The 19,764-nt window shown below is 40.2% G+C and overlaps 1 protein-coding gene across 1 annotated transcript in view; it reads right to left on the reverse strand.

Moving 5' to 3' along the window:
* The window catches only part of LOC140713605 (E3 ubiquitin-protein ligase RNF38-like), a 133,086-nt gene that overhangs the window by 55,866 nt on the left and 57,456 nt on the right, over positions 1-19,764 (reverse strand). Inside the window, 2 exon segments of the mRNA XM_073023922.1 lie at positions 12,997-13,210; positions 14,966-15,159. Coding sequence (XP_072880023.1) covers positions 12,997-13,210; positions 14,966-15,159 — 408 coding nt within the window.

The raw sequence follows: 19,764 nt of genomic DNA on the forward strand, positions 1-19,764 counted from the left end.
TCCTATACAGCACATTTTAGACACCTACTACTCTGAAAAAAATAAACTTGCCCAGCACATCTCTTTTGAACTTGCACTCTTTTACCTTTAATGCATGTCTTCTCGTATTGAGACATTTTAACCCTAGGAAAAAGATGCTGGCTGTCTATCTACATCTCTCAGTCTTATAAACCTGTATCAGATTTCACCTCAGCCTCCGCTGCTCCAAAGAAATACACCCAAGTATGGATTGTGAACACAACACAACCATACTCCAGATGCAGTATAACGAGCTTTATAAAGGTGCAACGCAAGATCAAAGTTGGCCTCAACTCCTCTTTTGTATCTGCTCCCAATAACCTTCAGTTCTTCAATGTTTCAAATATTTATCTATCACTACTTTAAATATATCTAATAATGTGACAACCACAATCCTTGGAGGCAGAGAATTTTTTAAAAATCACTACCTATTGAGAAGAGAAATGAAGGAATATCTATGCATTGCACCAAGTAGGCCAAAAAGAAACTTTTAGTCATTTTGTTAGAAGGCTTATTCAAATATTAATTGAGTGAACCTATCAATGCTGAAATAAAGGCTAAAATTTCTATTCTGTTGGTCATTTTTGAAGCACATCTTTGAGAAGATAAAAGTGGCTATTTTCTACAAAGTGTTAAGGTTTTCATAAATAAATTTGGAACTCCCTCTATTAAAAAAAAAACATACAATGACTAAAGAACTTCTGCCATTTTCACAACTTAACAGAAATTGATTAGGTTGATCATAGTTAGGCATATTATTTGAGCACCATATGTTCCAATTTAAAAAATCAATGCAAAAATGCTTTAAGTATGAGAATACGGAGTAAATATGAATTAAATTTTTATTCTGGTATATAATTTCTTTATTTTCTAAGGAAGCTGAGATCCTTCAATGTGTGAAGCAGGATGTTGGAGATCTGATATCAGCCTGTCGCAGCGAATGCAGTCTTCTTTGCAGCTTTATGTTGGGGGAGCAGCATCGGTGCTGGTGATGCAAAAAGACGATAAACTCACCAAAAAAGGCTGAATCTGCCCTTGGCTACAACCAGACTCCTTTGAGTTTGTGCTGGAGAGGAGGTCACGACACAAACTGTTATCCATTATGGACGATAAGGCATATGCTCTCAGTGACCTACTGAATAAACAGCAAAGCACCCTTTCGAATAGACTCATTCAGCTCCACTGTCACAAAGACCATTACAGAAAAGCCTTCTTACCAAATGCAATAAGCAGATACAACAGTTCATCCCTGCAAAAGGAGAACACACATCATAGTACAATAGGCTCTGTTTTATCATTTCATAATTATTGTACATTGCTAAATTATTGTGTATATTATTAATATGCACTTTATTAATATTATTAAGTGTGTTTTTAAATGTTGCTACTGCAATGAAATAATTTCCCACTCGGGATGAATAAAGTAGTTATTATTATATGAGGTTCCATAACTTCATGAATTTAAGATGTATTAACTGAAAGCTTTTTCAAAAGAATCTGGCAAAGAATATAGCAGTATACAGATCAGTTGCAAATATTGGTGGAGAAAAGGCATATTTTAACCCAGCCAAGTGTGAAGTGTTGCACCTTGTTAGGTCAAATGTAAAGAAAAAGTATGCTGTCAAGGGCAAGATCCTTAACAGTATTGATGAACAAAAGGATTTTAGGATCCAAGTTCCTTCCATAAATTTCTCATCATTTAAATAATTAAATATTATAGAATTGGTTTTCAAAATTGTTTGTGACTATCCTACCAAGTTGCTCCATTAAAAAAACTATTCTAGCCACTTCCTTTGATTTTTTTTTGTAAGTGTGTCAAATTTACGCTCTCTGGTTACCTCAGAATACATGAAGTAGAGGAGTAGGCCTGTTCCACCATCTGACGGACAAAGCAGATCTAAACTTTGCTTCAGCTGCTTTTTCCAACTTAATTATCCTCACTCAGTTAATTCAAAACTATTCCAGCCTTCACAACTCTGAGGTAGAGAATTTTTTAAAAAATGAGTGAAGAAAGGAGGGCGGAGCTTAGTCAAGATGGCGCTAAACAGCGACTCCTTTGCTTGCATCTTTGGAAACAGCTATTTCCATCTTTAATATCTCTATTTTTCCCTTTCAGGGTTCTTTTGAAGACCCTGACCTGGAATTACACTCTGGCTTCAGCTCTCTGCAGAAATGGGTGTCATGACTGATCATTATCCAATATGCCAAGGGCGCAGCCTAAGAGTTTGGCTCGCTTTTGGACTCCTAGGATCTGGGGGCTCTGGAGACAGGCGGATCGACAGTTGGTGTCCTGACAGACCAGTGCATCATGGGAACTGGAAGATCTTTGGCTGTGTGCCCAGAGACCCGAGATCTTTGAGCATAGAGCTCGGAAAAAACAACCGACTTTCAATATCATAAACCAGCAAGTGGTTTGTTGTCTACCCTCTCGCTGTGAAAACAGACATCTCTTTTTCCCTTATTAGAGAGAGAGCCTGTGGTATGTGGAATACCAGGTGAACGCGTAGTCTTTGGAGTACTGCAAGTCTGTGTCTTTGCTGTTGCTTTTGCTGCATGCTTGAGTGTTCGGTGGCGGGTGCCAATACTTTTTTTGGCCTGTGGGGATAGGGGAGGGAAAAAAAAAATCAGAGCTGGGGGGGGGGGGGGGGACTTGGGGTTCTAACATTTAACTGTCATTCATTCTTTGGGGCATTCCTCTGTTTTCATGGATGGTTGTGAAGATAAAGCATTTCAGGATGTATATTGTGTACATTTAATGTCAGAGAAATCTATCTTTGAAACCTTTGAAATTTTTCCTCATTAATCTTATTAAAGGTCAACTCCTTAAATTAAAACAACATCCATTAGTCAAAGCTTCAATGAATACAGTCCCAACCAATTCAATCATGTATCATAAGACAAGGAAATCCACAGATGCTGAAAATTCAAGCAACACACACAAAATGCTGGTGGAATGCAGCAGGCCAGGCAGCATCTATAGGAAGAAGTACAGTCGATGTTTCGGTCCAAGACCCTTCGTTAGGACTAACTGAAAGGAAAGATAGTAAGAGATATGAAAGCGGGAGGGGGAGAAGGAAATCTGAAATGATAGAAGAAGACAGGAGAGGGTAAAGCCAAGAGCTGGAAAGGTGATTGGCAAAAGGGATACACAGCTGGAGAAGGGAAAGGATCATGGGAGAAAGAAAGAGGGAGAAGAGCACCACAGGGAGATGGAGAACAGGCAAGGAGTGATTGTGAAGAGAAACATGGAGAGGAACCTTCAAGTTGTTGTATTGCCTTGTGTTAGTTGCCCTTGACCTTGCAAATAAAGGTAACAGGTTTGGAAGGTTTTTGCAGAGTAACTGAGATTGCAACTGCACTGCACTTCGAAGATGGCACATGCTAAACCCATTGTATGCCGGTAGTAGAGATACTAAATGTTTAGGCTAGATAAGAATCTAATCCAGCAGGGTGGTATTGAATTCTTTCACTGTTACTGAAATTGTACTTAACTAGACAAGTGGAGATTAGTTCATCATGCTCCTGATGTGCCTCACTGATTGACGTGGGACCTGGTGACAACAATATCACTAAACAACAAAGGTAAGTTAGCTGGGAGATGGATACTAACTTTTACTTATATGGCATTACTTCAGCAGTTATCTTCCTACTTCTCAATATTGCCTTTGCATTTCTGCATATAAGCAGGAACTGCTCATTTCCTCAGATGTTGTAAATAGAATTATACACTGCAATTACTAATGCCGTCTGACCTCATGATGTAAATGTGGTCAAAGACAGGGTAAAGGAAATCTTAATGTCCTGGGGTGGGCTGACTGACCTTCAACGAATAGAACCAACTTCTGCACATGTTAAAACTTCATTCACAGGAACATTTGGCCCTTGGTACCCATTGAACAGATTTTAACCAGGGCTCTCCAACACCATACTAAGGCTACGTCCACACTACACCGGACAAATCCGTAACCGAAGCTTTTCCTCTTTGTTTTTACCCTTCGTCCACACTAAAACGGTGTTCTCGTCCCCTGAAACCGGAACTTTTCAGAAACACTCTCCAAAGTGTGTATTTTTGAAAACGCCAAATTGGCCAGATCAGTGTGGACGGGGTAACCGAAGACTTCTGAAAATGCTGGCAGACGGCAGCGCGCTATTTCATTGTTTTCTTGAACGCAACCTAACAATTTCAGAACAGACGGCAATGAAACTGACGCCAGTTGAGTTAGAAGTGTACTCACCAAATACTTTGACCCATAACTTACTGAATAAATAAGTATACTCACTTTGCCCTGTTTTCTGCCCTTGCTTGTATGAAGGTGGTTTACCTATTTATGCAAGTACTTCTCTGACAATAGATGTGTAACAGCCTAATGTAACATTGCATGGAAATACAAGATAACACTGATGCAGACATGTTTTATACATTTAACAAGGGGCTTTATTAATGCAACAGTGTTAGTCAGTTTTTTAATGTTCATCGTCAGCAGGGTCAACCTGTCCGTGAACTCCCTGTTGGTTGCCGCCGCACGCTCCAGTATGTTTTTTTTTAGTTTTAAGTTCTCCTGCGTGAGACAACAGCTGTCCGTTGTTTTAAGATTTTCTAGTCTGTAACTACACAAACGCACACTTTTACAGCGAGACCAAACATGTCCCTTGTTTTCGGTACGTGTCCTGTGCATGCGCAGGAGGGAATTCGCAGAAATCTCCGTTTGTGTGAATAGAGATATTTTCAAAAACGCATAGTGTGGACACCTACCGTTTTTACGCGAAACTGACGTTTTCAAAATTATCCGGTCTAGTGTGAATGTAGCCTGAGTTAGCACTGCATGATCTGACTGTTGATCGCAGCATCCTTCATTCTGCATTGATTGAATAGGTGATAAATACTCTACTTCTCTTGCCTTTATGGGCATACTTGGGCAATTCTGCATTATTGGGTAGATGCAAAGTGAGCAAAAGAAAATTGCTGGATAAACTTGAGGGGTTGAGCAGCATCTCAACAAGCGAAGTAATTCTTGATCTGATGGTCTCAACCTGAAACAAAGACAATTCCTCCAGAAGTTTGTTTTCTCTTCCACATTCCAATATCTGTAGTCTCTCCAGTGTTCTAAGTGAACTGGATCAGCCTGGCTTGAGCAATGACTGGTACTGGCTTAAGAAATGACCAGCTCAGGTCCTCAGTACCAGTAACGTTGTTGCTGAATTCCATAGCTGTTTCTTCGGTGTCTCTTTAAAATCACAGAGTGAATCGAATTGGCTGGCATGGGTGCTTTTGGTAGTAAAGATTTTAGGTGGAACAGTTGGTGCAGAAGTTCACTAGATATGATAGTAGCTGCTTTGGCTTGGTCTTTGGCACAAGTCAGACCCTGCTATCATTGAGGATAGCGATTTTCTTAGAACCTCCTCCTCCCAATAGTTCTTTGTGTGCTACCATTCGTAAACAAATACAACAGTAAACTTTCATCTGAGCCACTAACCACAGGAATACTCAACTCTGCCGTGTTGCAGGTTTGTCAGGTTAGCAACTCAAAGTTATAGAAAACTGCAGCACAGCAGAAGGCCTTTTGACCCATCTAGTCCATGCTTACCTACTTTTCTGCCTGATCCCATCTACTAGCACCCAGTTCAGAGCCCTCCAGACCCCTCTTCCATGTACTTATCCAAACGTATCTTAAATGTTGCAACTGAACCCGTATCCACCACTTCTGCTAGCAACTCATACCACACTCATGCCATCCTCTGAGTTAAGAGATTCCCTCTCAGTTCCCCTTAAATATTTCATCTTTCACCCTAAACTATGACCTTTAGTTCTATTGTCAGCAATATCTGGGGAAAGATTTTTCTTTGCACTCTTTCAAACTTGTTATCTTTACATAGGTAGGTGACCAGAATTGCACACAATACATCAAATTCAGCCTCACTACCATAATTTTCATTTCAGCATAACATCCCAAATGCTGTACTCAATGTGCCAAAAGCTCCCTTTACAACCCCATATTCCCATGATGCCACTTTCAAGGAATTATGCATCTGTATTCTGCCCTACAATTCATTTTTGCAAGTCCCACACAGGTTTGTCCTCCCAAAATGCAACACTTCATACTTGTTTAAATTCTATCTGTCATTTTTCAATCTATTTTTCCAGTTAGTCCAAATCTCACTGCAAGATTTGACATCCTTCCTCACTCTCCACTATGCTCCCAATCTTGGTGTCACCTACAAACCTGCTGATCCAGTTTACCACATTAACACTTAAATCACTAATATGGAAGATAAACAATGATTGACTCAGAGCTGATCCCTATGACACACCACTAACAAGCCTCCAGTCAGAGAAATTACCACTCTGTCTTCTCCCACTGAGCTAATCCTGAATGCCAAGCGACTTAACTTTCTGGTTCAACCTCCAATGTGGAACTTTGTCAAAGGCAATGTAGATAACATCAATCTAATGCCTTTCCTTCACCAACTTCCTTATAACTGCCTCAAAAAAAAACAAAAACAAAAAACTGGACAAACAAGAGAAAGTCTGCAGATGCTGGAAATCCCAACAACACATAAATTTCTGGAAGAAATTCAGTAGGCCAGGCAGCATCTATGGAAAAAAAGTGTATAGTAGGCGTTTCGACCTGAGACCCTTTAGAAGGTCCAGTCGGCCCAAAACGTCGATTGTATTCTTTTCCATAGATGCTGCCTGGCCTTCTGAGTCCTCCAACATTGTGTGTGTGTGTGTTGCTTAAAAACAAAAGATTGGTTAGACATGATCTACCACAAAGAAAGCCACATTAACTATCCCCAATCAGGACCCCTCCATCCAAATACTTGTATATCCTGCCCCTTAGAATACCTTCCAATTACTTACCCACAACAGGTGTCAGGCTCACTGACCTGTAATTTCCCAGCTAACTCTTAGAGTAATTCTTGAACAACAGAATTTGCTAATCTCCAGCACCTCACCCATGGCTATGGATATTTTAAGTATCTCTCCCAGAGCTCCAGCAAGATCCAAGGGACACCTTGTCAAATCCTGGGATTTATCCACCCTAATTTGCATCAAGACAGCAAACACCTCCTCTTCTATAATCCAGATACCGTTCATGACCTCATCACTAATTTTTTTTTACCTCAGTTCTACAGACTGTCTCCCAAGTAAATACAGATGCAAAAACTTCAATTAAGATCTTCCTGATCTTTTTCAGCTCCATGCATAGATCAGCATGCTGATCTTCAAGAGGGTCAATATGGCCCTTACTATCTTTTTACTCTAGTTGTTGTAGAATACACCTTACGGTGCTACTTGGACACGTCTTCAGTGATGAACCCCGGGTCATAGGATGTTTTGGGTCTTTAATCATCAGCCCCTGACTTGTGTCCAAGTGGTGCACTAATCCACAGATCCTCCTCTGGATCCACAGCCACCGCGAGGCCTTTTCAGCAGCCAACAGAATGATCTTGGTGGCTCTTCTGCATTGCAGTCCTTTAACTCCAAGGAGTTTAAGAATTCACTGTAATGAATGGCCAGCAAAGTCCCAGCGCCCAGCTTCGACTGGCTCACAGCGAGCTCTCCAGCCATTGCTCCAGCATTCTGCAACAAGATCTACATATTTAGCCCTCTTGTGCTCATTGGCCTTTTCAATCCAGTCTTCCCAGATGACAGTAAGTTCCAGCAGGACCACTTGCTTTGTTAACACAATGTCCAGCGGAGCGGAGTAGCTATATACCTATAGAACCTCTTGGGATTTTCTTTCAGAATGTCTTCCATTTTTGGAAATTAGTGGTGCTGTGAAACATATCAACTTCTGACTGAGAAGTGACTTAGATCCACTCCAATTTGCTTGCTATTACAACAGGTCAACAACAGATACCATTTCATTAGCTCTTCACTAACCCTGGAACATGTGGACACTGAAGATGCATACATCAGTTCTACAGATCACATTCAATACCATCATCCCCTCAAAACTAATCAATAATCTTCAAGACTGAGGTCCCAGTACTTTGTTGTGCAACTGGATTCTCAATTTCTTCGCTTGCAGACAGTTCAGATTGGCAATACCATCAGCACAGGTGCACAAGGCTGTGTGCTTAGCCCTCTGCTCTACTTGCTTGATAGTTATGACTGAGGCTAACGCAGTTCCAATGCTATATTTAAGTTTGTTGATGACACCGCTGCCATTAGCCAAATGAAAGATGGTAAAGGAACAGCATATAGGAGAGCAGACTGAAAGATTTGGCTGAGTGGTGTCACAACAAATGTTCACTCAGAGTCAACAAGACCAAGTAGCTTATTATTAAGTAGAAGAGCAAAAAACCAGAGGTCTATGAGCCATAGGTGGAGAGGGTCAGAAACTAATTTCCTCAGTGTTATCATTTCAGAGGATCTATCGTGGGTCCCACATGCAAATGCCATTGCAAAAAAAACACAGCAGCACCTCTACATTCTTAAAAGTTTAACAAGATTTGGTACATCATCTAAAACTCAGACTTCTATAGATGTACAGTGGAGAGACACTCACGTCCTGGTATGGAAATACCAACGCCCTTGAATTCATTTTATTTTTGCCTAAAGTAGTGGATACAGTCCAGTCCATCATGGGGAAAGCCCTCCCCACTACTGAGCACATCTACATAGAGCATTATCGCTGGAAAGCAGCATCCATTAAGGACGCCCACCATCCAGGTCATATGCTCTTGTTGTTGCCATAAGGAAGGGGGTACAGGAGCCTTAAGACCCACACCACCAGGTTCAAAAGCAGTTATTACCCCTCAGCCATCAGGCTCTTGAAGCAGAGGGGAGTAATTTCAATCGCCCCATCACTGAACTGTTCCCCCAACGTATGGACTCATTTTCAAGTATTCACGTTCTCGATATTTATTGTTAATTTATTCCCCCCTCCCTTTTAGTATTTGCAGTTTGTTATCTCTTGAATATTGGTATTTGTCCATCTTGTTTGGTGCAGTCTTTTATTGATTCCACTGTGTACCTTTGTATTTAATGTGAATGCCTGCAAGAAAATAAATGTCAGGGTTGTATATAGTAAAATACACGTACTTTGATAACAAATTTACTTTGACCTTTGCTTTTTTCACTGAGCCAGAGTTATCTTCTAGTTTAATTATAAACGTGGAGTGGAGAGTCTGCCAGGTAACAGATTGTTGTGGAATACATCTTTATTGCTTCTGGATCATAGTGCACCATGATCACCCATTTGAGATGCCGGGGTGGGGGGTGGAATGGAGAGGGGGACAGACAGCAAGAATGTGTGTGTACATATTTTTTATATATATAATATACACACACATACACAAACACACACACACATATATACATCTTTTATCAAGATTACTTAATGTAATTTCCAGTAGAAAAGTGCAAGAATTAATCATTGTTACTCCAGATCAGATGCTGTGCAAAACACAAAATAAAGAATACATTATTTTAAAAAAAACATGATAAATATATTACATAGCTTGTATACATAAGATTGATTGTATGTCCATAAAGTGATGCTAGGTACAAGAGTCTCTGTAAATAAGGTGACTGACAAGAAATGATGGTGGGGGTTGTGCAAAGGTGGGTCAGTAGATGGAGATGTTGATCTGCCTTACTGCTTGGAAGAAGTAGATGCTTTTGAGCCTGTGGTACTGGCGTGGATGCTACTTCACCTCCTCACTGACGGGATTGAGACAAACAGCCCATTAGCAGGGTGGGTGGAATCTTTCATGTCACTGGCCCTTTTCTGTATATACATCCTTGATGGTGGATAGGCTGGTACCAGTGATGTGTTGAGCAGGTTTGACTATTCACTGTAGAGCCTTCCTATCCACTGCAGTACAGTTTCTGTACCTCACTTACTGCAATGGTAGTGCAAAATTACCCAGTACACCTCAACTAGATCTGTGCTATGGCCATTCCCAACATACATGTTATGGACAGATGCATCTGGAACACATTAAATGATGAGGTCAGTAGGCTTACCTGTTGCAAGTCTAGTCTGATAGCTATGGCCTCAAAAACACAACATGCTGATTTAGTGTTGATGCAAGCAATAGTCTCAGTAATGAGTACTAATATCCCCCACTCAGAGTACATGATATGTCCCTGCCATTTTAAATGCTTCTCCCTAGAATTTTCCACAATGGTAGAGCATTATTTATCCTCCAAGTCAAGTCATCAGATTGATTTGATGGCACGAGACTTCATAGAATCCATGTTAAGCAAACCCAGGTCTACTCACTCAGGTGTGTACCATGACCTTTGGTGGATCTGCCCTAACAGCAGAACAATGATGGACGTGTCTAGTCTAATATATGCAAGTGGAAAATTTTGTGAGCCCAACCATGTATGGCTGTTGTGTTTTACAACTGTGGGACTGCTCTCCCAACTTAGACACTAGTCCTTAGATGTGGTCAGATCAACTTGTGAAGGATTTTATAAGTTGACCAAGCTGGATGGGACTTTTCATTATCCATCCAGGATCTGGGCAAACAGTATCTATTTCAAGTCACATGACTTGATAACAACACAATATTTCAGACAGCATTTAGGGGTCAATTACACTGTGGTAGGTCTGGAATCACATACTGGCCTGACCAAGAGAGCAGATTTTCTACCCTGAAAGACATCACAATCAAATAGCTTTGTTTTGAAGAGCCCAGACTGTTTTGTTAATTGAATTCCAACTCAACAAGCAGGGATCGGGGAATTAATAATATAATTAATCTTGTAACATAGCCACAGTATCACCATTGTACCAGATTAATCTGAACAGTAGTGTTCTGTAGTTTCTCCCCAGTTAACAACATTTGGCTTTTTTATTTTCCTAAACAATGTGGATAACCCCATCATTTCCCCATGCAAAGTCATTCAGCAAAATTTTGACCCATTTTTGACAGACCATTTCCTTTCCACTTGTTATCCACTTCTTTATGCTGTCAAAAATTAGGTATTTACTTGGTTCTGTAACAGATTTGAGGGAACAAACACCTACAAATAATAAAGACATACAAACAAGCTGGATGAACTCAGCAGGTCGGGCAGCATCTGTTGAAAGGAGCAGTCAACATTTCAGGTCGAAACCCTTCGTCAGGACTAAAGAAGAAGGGGGCAGGGGCCCTATAAAGAAGGTGGGGAGAGGGTGGAAAACCGATTAGAGGAAAGATCAAAGGGTGGGGGAGGGGAAGCAGGGAGGGGATAGGCAGAAGAGGTGAAGAAGGAATCTAAGGGGAAAGCACTATGGGCAGTAGAAGGAGGCAGAGTCATGAGAGGTGATAGGCAGCTAGAAGAGGAGACAGAATAAAGGTGGGATGGGGGAAGGGGGAGGGAGGGAATTACCGGAAGTTGGAGAATTCGATGTTCATACCAAGTGGCTGGAGACTACCCAGACAGTAGATGAGGCCATGTATGGATATATCCGAATGGGAATGTGAAGCAGAGTTGAAGTGGGTGACAATCGGGAGATTCTTTCTGTTGTGGCGGACGGAGCGTAGGTGCTCGACGAAGCAATCCCCCAATCTGCGTCGGGTCTCGCCGATGTAGAGGAGGCCGCACTGGGAACACCGGATGCAATAGATTACCCCAACAGACTCACAAGTGAAGTGTTGCCTCACCTGGAAGAACTGTTTGGGGCCCTGAATGGTGGTAAGAGAGGAGGTGTAGGGACAGGTGTAGCACTTATGCTTGCAGGGATAAGTGCCAGGTGGGAGATCTGTGGGAAGGGATGTGCGGACCAGGCAGTCACGGAGGGAACGATCCCTGCGAGAAACAGAGAGGGGTAGAGAGGGAAAGATGTCCTTAGTGGTGGGGGTCCTGTTGAAGATGGCGGAAGTTGCGGAGGATAATATGCTGGATCCGAAGGCTGGTGGGGTGATAGGTGAGGACAAGTGGAACTCGGTCCCTGTAGTGGTGACGGGAGGATAGGGTGAGGGCTGAAGTGCGGGAAATGGAGGAGATGCAGGTGAGGGCATCATTCCCCTTCCCCACCCCTTGATTTTTCCTCTGATTGGTTTTCCACCCTCCCCCCACCTTCTTTATAGGGCCCCTGCCCCCTCCTTCTTTAGTCCTGACGAAGGATCTCGACCTGAAACGTTGACTGCTCCTTTCAACGGATGCTGCCCAACCTCCTGAGTTCATCCAGCTTTTTTGTACGTCTTGATTTGACCACAGCATCCGCAGTGCACTTTGTGTTTACCTACAAATAATAATTGAGTAATGATGATCTACTCCACCTGTTTAATGATTATTTATATTATCTGATGTTGATTGAGAATTATTAGCCAGGAAATGGGGGAGAAGTTTTCTTCTATGAAATTGTGCCACTTGGTCCTTTAAATCCACCACAGAGAGCCACAAGGCCAATACTATATGCCATATCTGAAAGACAGCATGCCAAAAAAACACTACACACCCCAAGTGTGTGTCAGCCTACACTTTGTCAAAGCAGGCACGAACTACATAAATGAGTTTATGTGGCTCACAAAGGAAAAGTTTGGGTTGGCGAATCTTGGTTGATACTATACAGCAATTACTTCTTGAGTGTATAAGGGAACAGGATTAAGTTCAGTTATGAACTTTTAATTAAAATGTTGACCTGTCTTTGGTTCCATATGAATAAAAATCACTGCAGGAATATTGCAAATAATGTTCAGGTGTATTTATAACTTAACAAATACCTGTGGTTTTGAGAAACAGGAGGAATGAAATGCTGGCAAAATAAAAATGCCTTGAGAGTTTGAATGCAAGTAAACTACTTGAAAAATGATAAGGTAGTTATGACATTTTAAAGTTGAGGACCAATTTATGATTTCCAACCTATGCACCTGAATTTTGAATAGGAACAAGCATTTTTAAAAAAAATACAAGTTCTAGCTACATTTTACATGACTACTTTAGAAAAATTAAGACAAAACACAGCTAATTCAATAGGAGGTTTTTAGATCTTATCCATAAACACCGGCAATTGGTGCATTCAATTCAATTACCTGTTCGTGGATATCAACCACCACCGCATTCTGCTGTGGAGGGTGTGCGGCAGGGTGAAGCATGCGTGGAGAGACGTTTGGAGGATGAAATGCCCTGGGTTCCTCCACAGTTGGCTGTTGTCCATAAGGATGATGGTGGTAGTTTTCATCTTGGCTCAGAGAACTATTTCTAGTTAGTCTTTCACGTCTCCCTCGTTGGCGTCTAACTGGAGGACTATGCAAAGCAAAAATCCAAAAAGTTGCAATGTAGTGAGATTGATCAATATTTACCTTTGCATATCAGCTTCATTTCTTGGCCCAATTTAAAAATTATGATTTCATATGTTCCATTATCTGAAATTTGTTACAGGTTAAATAACAATAATGTAATTTAATGGATATTTTACAAACCAAAATGAGAAGAATCTTATACAGCATATTTGTATATTGCTCTCAGATTTTGTCAGAATAAAAAGTTTTAGAAAAAAAATCAATAAATGTTAATACATAAATTGTGGTTGATACCAGTTTTTGCTATTTTTGAAATGTTGATAAGACCAAAGAAAGTGTTCATTTTAAAAAAAAATATAAAGGAACAACTTTTCTCCGCTGTGGTGAACAAAAATCACAATTTTTATACTCCATTTACTTGAAGATGTTAATTTTGTTTCTCTAAATCAGGGTACTGTATCTATTTTTAACCAATGCAACACTTCTAACATTGATTTAAAACCACAATGTAACTCACAACTTCACCTAAAATATTCAAAACATTCATTTTTTGCAGCACTTCTGGAAGACAACATTGACTTTATCTGCACCAATACTAAAACAGAGCAAGAAGTGTTGAATATCTCTGCTTAATATTTTCATAGAAATTGAAACAACAATGAAGCTCTCAGCTTTACGATACCAAAAATACAATAACCACTGTTAACACCATCCAGAGTCTGACTTTCTACCCTGCCATTTACCACCATATTAACCAGGATATATGCTTCTTTGCCATGGCTAAAACACTCAGCAGTCATATTTTCTTTTTGCTTCCATTCATGTACTTGCCAGTATGAGAACTGGAGGTCTATGTACCTAGTTGCATTGTTAAATGACAAAAAAGTAAAAACAGGATTTAAAGATTTAATTGGCAGTGCACACCAAATATAGCTATATTTCACTGTTGGCTGCTTGGACCTGTTACATTAAAACCCTGTCAAGTAAATTTCTTTCAGTGTCTAAAACTGGCACCCTGCTTGACGTTGAAAACAAAAACAAGCAGAACTACTGAAATGTAAAGGAGCATAATTTTTCAATGGTGATGGCTGAATTACATGGACAGCTGGCATGGATTGAGAAGACCATCCATTTGTCACACAGATGGCTCAGAACTAAGCAGAAGTATAGATGGCATGGGAGATCAGATTCAGACACACAAGTGCTCTCACTCCACACATGGACTTACTACTGAGACCTGGAGCATTCCACGACTTACAGAACTGAGGGGCCAGGAAGAATTCATATCTAGCTGTTCAGCTTCAAGCCAGTCATAGCTGCTATGTCTAACTAGGTCCCATATTCACTGATGTGAATTTGTTTACCCAGGTACTTCTATTTTTCCTTTCACTACATATTAGGTTTTTCCCTTTATGGGTTAGCCTTTATAAATTAATTTATGAAGCTTCTTGTCACATTTAAATAAATATATTTTGCTTTTCAATCTCTCCACTAATCCAGTAACACCACAAACTTGTAAAGGTCCTCACTGGGGTCAAAACCTGGGAACATAAAGGGGTTGTGTGTTTGCAAGGCTAGATGATGGGTCGCAATGGGGATATGGCAAAAGAGCTGGGTGATGGATTACATGAAAATGAAAAAGTTCATTATTAAGTGCACCATGACACTTTTTATTTGAGACAGTAAGATCTAAACAAAAATCACAAAATTGAAAATGCAGATACCACCATAACAACTATTATGAATTGCAGCAATTTACCTCCGCCTACTACGTGAAGGTGTATTGCATCTTTCCCCTGAGAAGTGATGTTGATTTGGTCGAGCTGAGGGAGGTCGCCTATTTGAAGTCATCTCCCATGGTCGCATTGGTGGCGATGGGGCAGGAGATACTGGTGCGTATTCAAAGAACGAATGAGAGAGGCGCTGACGTTTGGGACTTGGGCTTTCTTCACTCTATCATCCACAAGGGAAAAAAGAACAATTATTTTTTATTCATCAGAAATGCAATGTAAGATTCAACTACAGAAGTATATATTTAAAAAAATATATTGGCAATATTTAAGAAACAGGAAGAAGGTCAGCTATTAGAGAAGAATCTCAGATCGAGGACCCTGCTCAAAACCAGAGTTGAATTAAGATGATACAAGGTTATAAATTCTCATGAAGGAATGTCAGCGATTCATGAAAATCCTACACTAAAAGATGGCTCAGCATTCCTGTTATGGTGTACTGAATGCACCCTCTTAGCAGTACAATGCTTCAGTTAACAAAATTAACTATCAGTCTGATTTACTACAAACACTGCCAGTGTGATCCCCATGTACTGTACTGGTCTGAAGGAAGACAACTGCCAAGTGACTGCTACCTGTCCTCAAGCACTTTTTCTCCTAACTTGGTATCAAACAAGGTATATTTTTTTGTCATTTTCCTTTGAAGCGTTTTCTCCTTGATGCCTATTTAAGGTCCTGCAGTTTTAAATGGCAACATTTTCCCCCAATAGCTGCTTTCATCAGAAATCTGATTGTTTGATGGCATGCCCACCCCCCTACCAGAAATGGCCCATGCATGATGTCCCTTTAGTGCAGCAGCTATTCACCCTTTCATTAAGATTGCTATTTGAGTGAAAGAATGCATCATTTTAGAGATGTCAGTCTTTACTTGTGTGCTGCATGCTGCTGATGTCATTGATGAACATCCAGTAGCTTCTGTGCATAGCCAATTTTACTTTTCGAAGTACATATGAAATGTGCAAAAGGCCTTCACACCTGACAATTGCACTTGCATTCATAACACATATATTACTTGAATTTCTGGCTTTGCATCCTCCTTGACACTGCTGCCGCACATTCAGTATTCAAGCATTGTCTATTTTTCTTTGAGATTCCCGGTATCCACATTTTGTCTGTGAGCTATTCATATTCCTAAAATTTGGCTAGTTGTACATAAACAGGCCACAAGTACAAATAGCAAAAAATAAACTAGAACACATTCAATTACGCACATTAAAAATATCCATTAGCTAATCAAGAGGCTCTTCAAATTGCATGATGATCTTCAGCTAATCAAGAATGCAATAAAGCTAATTTGTTCTTGGCAGTGGGACTAATGAATGCACAATGCAGCACATACCAGTACTATATGCTAGCACTTCACTGTAGCATGTAGTATTGTAACACACTTAATTTTTGACCAATATAAATAAAGGCACAAAGATTTCAAGAGTACAGGAAGGACAGCGCTTAGTAACATGGTGTGATGCAACAAGCTTTCCCTCAACATCGCAAAACAGAAGAGCTGGCTATTGACTTCATGAAAGGGGGGAGTGCGGTGATGCACACACTCTGTCTATATCAATGGCACTAAGAACAAGAGGGCTGAGAGCTTCAAGTTCCTTGGTGTAAAGATCAACAATAGCCTTTCCTAGTTCAGCCACTGCCAAAAAAACTCACTCAGGAGGCCAAGGAAGTTTGGCACATCCCCATCAACCCTTACCAATTTTTAATCGATGTACTATAGAAAGGATTCTATCTGGATGCATCATGGCTTGATATGGAAACGACTCATGACCGCACAAACAAAAACTGCAGAAGTTGTGACCTCAGCTCAGCGTGTCATAGAAACTAGTCTCCTCTCCTTGGACTGTCTATACTTCTCACTGCCTCAGTAAGGCAGCCAAAATAATCAAAGACCCCAACCAACCTATGCATTTTCTTTTTCCTCCCTCCCGTCCGGCAGAAGATACTGGTATTGGTTTATTATTGTCACATGTAAAGAGATACAATGAAAAGCTCGTCTTACATACTGTTCATACAGATCCAATCATTGTACGGTGCACTGAGATAGAAACTGTTCATACTCAAGATGAGCTTTTCACTGTACTTTGGTACACCTGACAATAATAGATGAATTCAAATTCACCTAGCTAGAATTCAAAGAAATGACGTACCCTCACACATTACTCCTAGTACTGTAAACTATTGGTGGATCAATGAACATTTCCAAAGAAGTGAGTTATAAATTAATAGGCAGATCTTTTTGTTCACAAACCATATGCACAATGAATCAGAATCAGTTGTAATATCACTGGCATATGTTGAAAATTTGTTGTTATATGGATTTTGTGATATAACAAACAGCATTTCATTACACCAGTTACTTGGTAAAATCCAAAATTACCTGAAATTGCCCAACAATGTTTAAGTTCTTACGATCAATACTCCTGTGACAGTTCTCAGTTTTAACTGCTTGGTTAATTTAGACTAAGGCCAGATGCTGTGCCTCTCACCAAAACCACATCTAGCTTGGAGATTGGCTAGATGAATTGTAAATCAAACCAGCATCTACTTATATCTAAACCAATACTACTTAAGTATATTGTAAACATACGCAGCAATTGAGCCTTCAATGCCTTCTTGGAAAGTGAATTCCAAAGATTCACAACTCTTGTTGAAAACTTTCCTTTTCAATGGTGTTCTGAATAACCAATCCATTATTTTGAACATGACCCCTGGATCCAGACTTCTTAGTCGTAGGAAGCGTTAGTGCCATATCTAATTGCCAATGAATTTTGTAATTAAAAGATCAACTCTCATTCTTCCAAACTCAAGAATAGTGGTGTTGTCTGCATCACTTCACTTTATATTATAACCTGCCAGCCCAGAAATCAACCTGCTCTCTCTTCATTCTATCCTCTCATTACCACTACTGAGTAGGGAAGCTACACCCCTATTCACTATTCCAGATAGTCATGGAGTCACAGACCGCTGAAACAGGTCCTTCCTCTCATCATTTCTAAGCCAACCAACAAGTTCCTATCTACATTAATATCAATTTCCAGAATTTTGTTTGTAATCTTGTTATTCAAGTGGTCTTCTAGGTGCTACTTCAATGCTTTTATAGAATTCTAGGGAAATACACAGAAAAACAGACTCTCTGATCTACTGAATCTGAAGTTCAAAAGTTCTAAGTAAATTTATTATCAAAGTACATAAGTGTCACTATATACAACCATCAATAAACTTGGCACACAAGGATTAACAAGCAAATTGCAAATTTCAGCTACCACTCTGCAATACTGATCAATATAAAACCAAAGATCTCCTGTATAAAAGATTTTACAGTACATGGGTTGGATGCTCAGTGTGCTCCTCTCTATACCTGTAACGACAGTGCAAACTGATCTTCAAGTGTACTCGTAACATCACTGTAAGAGGCCAGTTCAACAACCATGATAAGAGTGCAGGAAAGAAATTGTGAACCTTGTGTCATGGACTTTAGCAAGGCCTTTGACAAATTCCTGCATGAGAGGTTGGTCAAGCTTGTTTGGTATTCAAGGATGAGGCAAATTAGATTTGACATTGGCTTAATGTAGAAGCCAGAGTGGTGGTAGACGACTGCCTCTCTGACTGGAGGCCTGTGACTAGTGACATGCCACGCCACGGAGATCAGTGCTGGGTCTGTTGTTATATATCATCTACATCAATGATTTGGATGGTAGTGTGGCAAACTGAATCAGTAAATCTGCAGATGACATCAAGATTGGAGGTGTAGTTGAGAGTGAGGAAGACAATCAAAACGCAACAAGATCTGGACCAGCTGGAAAAATGGGCTATAAAATGGCAGATGGAATTTAATGCAGACAAGTGCGAGGTGTTGTACTTTGGGAGGACAAACCATGGTAATATTTGCACAGAGAACAGCAGGGCATTAAGGAGTGTGGTAGAACAGAGGGATCTGGGAATACAGATCAACAATTCCTTGAAAGTGGCTTCACAGGTAAATAGGGTCCAGTTTTTGGCACATCAGCCTTCAGAACATCTAACGGCTGCACTCAATGCTATGTTAGAAGATGTTGGTTAAGCCCAATTAGGAATATTGTATGTAGTTCTGGTCACGTAACTCCAGGAAATATGTCCATAAGATTGAAAAGAGTACAGAGAAAATTTACAAGGATGCTGCCAGAAACTGAGCAGTTACAATACTGTGCAAAAGTCTAGGTACCCTAGAATTTTTATATAAATTCTGTTTTCAAATTTTTTGCCTTCTGCATTAATGTGTCAGTAGAAAAGTGCAAAATTTAGTTTTCCAAACATCCATTTTCCAAAAAATTAAATGTCAGAGAAGGAAGTAACATTAACTACTTTTCAAATAAAAACAAATACTTTGTAGGTACACAGCCCAGTGCATGATTAAACAAACAGGTGCTAATAATCAATAGCATAATGAGTTGAATGAACTAAACTGATTAACTGAAACAGAAATGAGTGTAGAAGTAATCAAACTGGGCTAAGGGCAACAAAGTTAAAAGGTGAGTGTGTGGCAGATGCATCCATTTAACCTTCAAATCATCAATTCTTGCACCATGGCAAGAATAAGCATAGCAACAAGACACAAGGTATTCATCCTGCATCAGCAAGGTCCCTCCCAAGCAGAAATTTCGCAGTAGACAGGAGTTAAAAGATGCACTGTCCAAGCTTTTCTGAAGAAGCAGAAAGAAATGGGCAAGGTTGAAGACCAGAAAAGCAGTGGTCAGCTATGGAAACTGAGCGTAGCAAACAA

This window comes from Hemitrygon akajei, chromosome 2, assembly GCF_048418815.1.
Source record: "Hemitrygon akajei chromosome 2, sHemAka1.3, whole genome shotgun sequence".
Taxonomy (NCBI): Eukaryota; Metazoa; Chordata; class Chondrichthyes; order Myliobatiformes; family Dasyatidae; genus Hemitrygon; species Hemitrygon akajei.